Raw genomic sequence first — 6000 nt, forward strand, 5'->3', positions numbered from 1 at the left:
ATACTTCTACCGGCAAGATATATATATCTATATCAATTCAAATTAAATGCTCTAATTTTGACATTTTCTCTTTTTACAGTGTCAACCTATACCACATAATTGGTTGTTGTTGGTTTTTTTTTTAAACATCTTGTTCACATTTTTTTGTCGGCAGTCAAATAACATGTCACTGAGATGCTCAGTTGTAAAGGGACGAAATTCATGGCAAAACAATCCCAACATAGTTTGTCCAGGGTTTACTCCCTTATTTAGCTTTTCTGGCACAGTGTGGTGTACTCTGTGACAGCTATTCTTCTACACTAACTAGTTGTGCTATACGCTAAATGATTCATGGAATTTCATAGCAAGGAGTGGATAACATTTTTATTGTCTCAAGTGGTTTGAGTTGCCACTAAAATTATGTCGACACCTAAAATAAACCAAACAATTTTCCACACAAGCGGGTACTTTCGATCGAAGAGTAAGAAGGAACAAATTATAAATAATAGCAGCACAAGATCAAGAATTAGAACTGATAAAAGACAAATATGAAGCGGGAAGGATTTAAGTGGTAGAAAACATAATGAGTGAATAGTAGCTTGACGCATAGTATTATAAAGCAGAAATTTAAATTTTAAAAAAGTTTTCAACTAAGTTGAGGGACTTCACGAAAATGAGGGGTTATTTGTCTATTAATTAAATCAAAAATTAAATTATTCATTCCAGAAAATAGCGTAGAATGTAAAACATATGCAGTACAATTAAGAATATAACAGAATCAAAACCTTTACTGTCAGACATACTAATATACATTTAATACTCTTGAATAGATGTAATTGATTAAATGTTTTGCGGTATGTTGTTCAGTCAGGTGGGTGTTTATTTTTGGTATGAAAGTTTCTATACATTTCAGTCCTTATTGTGGCGATGTCTTTCATTTAGTCTGTCTGTGATGAGAATTATTTGCTGAGACTAAAAATGGTAAAATGCATGGCAATTAATCAGTGCAATGTTCAATTATCATTTTAAAGTAGAATATTTGTCTGTGAATTTTCTTCTTTCTTTTAGAATACAAAGGCCTGATTCGCTACACAATTTTGAATGAATAATTCCCTATAATCTCCAATCTTCAAGGTGAGGCTATTCTAAGATTGATGATTTTAGTGTCTAATTTTATGTCTAAAATTTGAATTACACGTGTCTGAAACAGACTAGAAATAATCTGAGGTTTGCCTGTATGTCGGTGACATATCATTAATGTAACTCAGAAATAAAAGATGGCCTATAGCCCTGTGGAACTCCTGTAGACATTCTTTCATACGCCTATCTCCCACCAGTCTGGGAATAAGATGGACTGAAAAGATCTCCAACAGCAGCCTGTGGAAAAGAACCAACCAGAATGCCACTAGCAAGACATCAAAAAGCGCAAATGGGGCTGGACAGGCAAACCAGCTGACACCATTGCCAGACAGGCACTTGACTGGAACCTTCAGGGGAAGAGGAGAGTTGGGAGACCAAAGCAGACTTGGAAAAGAACAGAAGAGAGTTAGGCAAAGGATGTTGAACCACAGGGGCCCAAATGAAGGGGAGGGCTGCCCCAAACCCGGGTCCGCTGGCTAGATGTTGTTGCGGCCCTATGCTCCTCGAGGAGTAACAAGGACTAAACTAAACTAACTGTTCCCTGCCTATTTTGTATGTTTTTGAGTGAATGTAAGTCAATTTTTATTTTTCCTTTCTTTGGGGGATGGTTTGTATGTTATGTACATTTTGTGTTGATATTTTTATATTACTTTCTTGATTACATAATGCATTATATGAATAAATATTGTTAACAGTGTTATTTTATGGCTGTTAGTTAATTAGGTGAACTTGTACAAACTTGATGTATACTCTTTACCAACTCTCTAGAAACATGTACCCCACAAAACCTTGAAGTTAGATATGAGACGTGAAATAACTAAAGCTTGGACAATGACAGTGTGTGCGTGTCTGTATGTTGCCTGTGTGCAAGCATGGAGGTCTGCATCCCAGATTCTCTCAGAACTGATACGACACACTAAAACCACAGTCAAACAGAAGAAAAAAGTGTTTTCTTTTCATTTTCTTTATTTGGTGTGCGCACATTTTATACAAGCAAAATAACTGCAGGAACAGATTTACACAACATTTCTCTCGGTATGTACATAATTTACAAAGATGTTTTGGCAGTAAATGATCTGTTAAAGAATTTTATGCTTTTGGGAAGTCGTCCAAGAAGATGCATCAGTGTAAGCACTTTTTTTATTTTAAAGATTATTTGCTTAAATTTTGAGATATTTCATTGACATTTTGAACCAGTTTGTGCGAACCCTCTCTAGCGTTCTTGTTCAGTTGAAGACAGCAGTCGTTATAATAGACTAATATTCAGCAACATAAACCAAAAAAAAGAACGCTCAGAAGGTTTACAAAAGGTTTAGTTGTCTTCCTAGTGCTTAAGGGGCTTGGGAACCGAAGGAGCAGACCCTGGCCACGACGAAGACTTTCTCCACGTCATTTCCGCCCTCGCTGGCGTCGAAGGCGCGAACAAGGACATTGCCGTTGGCAAACTCGCAGTCCACACGCAAGTCGAGGAAGCTGCGCCTGTTTCTGTAGTAACCATTGTTTCGGTAGTTGCCGTTGTTTTCATAGTTTTCGTTGTAGTCATAGTTGCCGTTGTTGCCGTAGTTGCCATAGTTGCCGTTGTTGCCGTAGTTGCCGTTGTTGCCATAGTTGCCATAGTTGCCGTTGTTGCCGTAGTTGCCGTTGTTGCCATAGTTGCCGTTGTTGTAGTTGCCATAGTTATTCGGATATCCATTGTAGCGCTGTGAGCAACAGAGAAATCCCACGCACACAGCGATATTAATGTCAGGTAAGGACAAAGAGATATTGCAAACATTTGGGAATTATGCAAATTAAAGCGTTGGAAATCGCGAAAGCGAACTACTTACATTTCGAGTGATAGTTCTATTGCTGGAAGTGACACAGACAAATTTCTAAAAGTGTTCGCTTAGAAATTACGAACTTGAGGAAAGGGCAGATATTGAAGAATTATATGAGATTCATTAACAAGGTTAACTTCCGACTTCAGAAATATGTCAGACCTTGCAGCAAGTCTCATTAGAAGGATGATAAAATAGGAAAAGAAAGATGTCACGATTGTAATAAAATACGCGAGGAGATCGTCTTTCAAAGCAGCATTCGGACAGTAATTTCGATGTCCGGCTGTCAACAAACAACTAAGTAAAAAGGGACTGTGATCACTAAATCAGCTAGCATGTTAAAGACTGGAATCTCTTTGACAGCCTTGCATAGAGCAGCAGTAGAAATGTCAGAAGATAAACTATGCTAAGGCTCTGGAGCCAGCGCAGTGCAGGTCATAAGCAGGTCACAGGTCACAAGGTTGGGACTCTGTCAGGGATGCAAACCTCGCTTCTGTCGAGGTACAGCTTGCTCTTGTAGCCCTGGATGCTGCAGTACACTTGAGGAGTGCCAGTGAACAAGCCATCTTGAATGGAGATTGTGCCCTCAGCCACGTTCTGCTTTCCGTAGAACTCCACCACAGTTTCACCAGAGACGCCTGAAAATTCAAGACACCAGTTGTAAGTAATCATCATCCTGGGAGAAATACACAGATATTTTAAATTGTAATGCTTGATCCTCAAACACCGTTTATTATCCTTTTAAAAAAATTGTCAACGAGAGAGGAAAAGGCAGGAAGAAATCAAAGAAAAGAGAGAGGAGGGAGAAAGAAGAAGAAAAGTATCAACTTCTAGTTTTATGCTGAACTTGGCATTCAGAATTTTAACTTTGCGTTATGTCTAGGAGCTCGGAGAAAAAAGAAGTGTTGAAGCTAAGCCAGAGATATGCTCGAATGGTAGCAAGGAAAGAAACAACCGAAGGAGGGTAGGAGTCGATGACAAAGTTGCCGAAATGCAAGAGAAATATCGAGAGTCGCTCACAGAATCGGGTGTCGATGAGGTTAACGGTCTCCTCTATGGCGGCCTCCAGTCGTTCAAGCTCACCCTCGGCATCGTTGGAGTTAAATTTGATACTTTTCCTGACAGCAGCAATGCTCTGCACAACCACACGTGTAACCAAATATTTTAAAAAGGTCGGATAGTATATATATATATATTCACAAGTGCATACATGTATGTATATATAAACCACACCTGATGAGAAACGTGAAGAATACTTTTCTATCGCCCTAGGTTACTTGCGGCACAGTGTCTAAAATATATATATATTCACACAGGCTTGCATGTAGACATCACATATGGTCAAAAAGGTGAAGAATACTTCTTTGTCGTCCTAAGTTATTTGCGGGACAGTGTTCAACCACTGGACTGTCGAAGAGTTGTGGGCTAATATTGTGGAATCAAAGTACCTGGTCAGTGACCAGGGGTCAAGAGGTCCTGGTCTAGTGACCTTCTGAAAATGTGCGTGCACACTTACCATCCTACATACCGATAGAACTGAGGTGCAGAGCTACAGGACTAGAGTCTACATTAAAGTAGTTGTGTCATTGAAGGTTGACAGGAGGACCAAGCTACAAAAATGTCTAGTCTGGCAGAGTTTCATGTCTAGGGAAGCGAGCCACGTACGTTGTTGAGGGTGACGGCCACATCTTCCAGGTCAGCATCTTCCTGAACATTTACTTTCGTCAGTTCAGCGATTCTGGCCTGGATTCGGGTGAGTTGCTCCAGGTTAAACTTTGCTTGAGCATCTGCACCCTGGACGCGAGCAATCACAGCAGCGGCTCTCAGTGCATCCTGCTTGATCTGTTGCAACATACAAAGCCAACAATTTATTTATTCTCTCTCTCCCTCTCTCTGTCTCTCCATTGTAATAGCACTGTGGGATCAGTATAATATTGATAGAACAAATACCACGACGGTTATGCAGACCTACCCGTTTAAAAATATCCTGAAGTCTTCTGTCCTGTTCGGCTTCTTTCTCCCGAATATCTTTCAAAGTGGTGTTGTTGATATCTTCCAGTAAATCGAAGATGCTGTTCGCGTTGTCTGTGGCATTGTTCAGCTGCTGAGCTACTTGATCCTCGAATTCACTCACTCCTGCGGAAGAGAGGGAGAGAGATGGGGATAGGATAACATGTCAGTGTTTACAGACACAGATATATATTTTACATATTTTACTAACATTTGACCTTTAAGTCAATGACATTTTTTAAAAGGAAGGGAGACCACTTTCAGGAATTGGCGAGTGATGCCTTACAGTCAAAGTAAATTTTTTTAAGTGCAGAAATCTTATTCGATCAAAAAAAAAAGAGAGAAAAAAAAAAAAGAAAACTGTGTTGCTTAATTTTGAAATCACTCAGTTACAGCAACAGAAAAAGATACAAATAAAAACTAAAAATCGCAGTGGTCATCCTAACGGAATAATGTCAGATGGTCAAGTTCACAGTCAATGAAAATAGAATAAGAGCCGCAAGACATAGTGATGGATGAATAGAAGAAGGTACAAGGAAAGCAGACTAGTCACAGCAGGTGTCACACCATCAGCAGCAACTCACTTTCCAGACGCTCCAGCAAAGCCTTGATGTCGTAGGGAGAGATGTTGGCGTAGTCGTAGACAGATGTCGCTGCGACACCGGCCACCAGCATACAGACTGCTGTAAGGACGTACATTGTCGTTGTGCAGACGTTAATGGAGGTACTACGAGAAACTCTGCACAGGAGACGGGCTGTGCACTCTTGCGACAACGACAACTGGATGAGCAGACCTGTGTTTTATAGGGAGTCGCTTGTGTTGGGGGGGGAGAGGTAGCTTTGCTTCATCCAACTGCTCCCCGTCTCCCACGTCTCCTATCTCTTCATCTCTGCCACGTCCTGTTAATCATCAATGCAAAACAGTTGCTCATCACGCATGCAGAACCGAACTTTATGTTTTATATTCAGAGATCAGAGCATTTGCCGGTGCAAAACTCTCGTCTCTACATCTTTCATCTCATCTGGAGCTAAACGCCTCCTTCCTTTCCGCCAC

At 40.3% G+C, this 6000-nt stretch overlaps 1 protein-coding gene across 1 annotated transcript; it reads right to left on the reverse strand.

The window, feature by feature from the left end:
- Positions 1-2067: 2067 nt before the first annotated feature.
- Positions 2068-5733, reverse strand: LOC112563159 (homeobox protein 9-like). The gene is made up of 6 exons (XM_025236921.1): positions 5531-5733; positions 4909-5072; positions 4602-4778; positions 3957-4071; positions 3423-3574; positions 2068-2819 (listed from the first exon to the last, which is right to left on the reverse strand). Exons 1-6 carry the CDS (start codon positions 5643-5645, stop codon positions 2451-2453), a joined length of 1092 nt encoding a protein of 363 aa, XP_025092706.1. The 5' UTR covers positions 5646-5733; the 3' UTR covers positions 2068-2450.
- Positions 5734-6000: the final 267 nt, after the last annotated feature.

Source organism: Pomacea canaliculata, linkage group LG4 (assembly GCF_003073045.1).
Source record: "Pomacea canaliculata isolate SZHN2017 linkage group LG4, ASM307304v1, whole genome shotgun sequence".
Taxonomy (NCBI): Eukaryota; Metazoa; Mollusca; class Gastropoda; order Architaenioglossa; family Ampullariidae; genus Pomacea; species Pomacea canaliculata.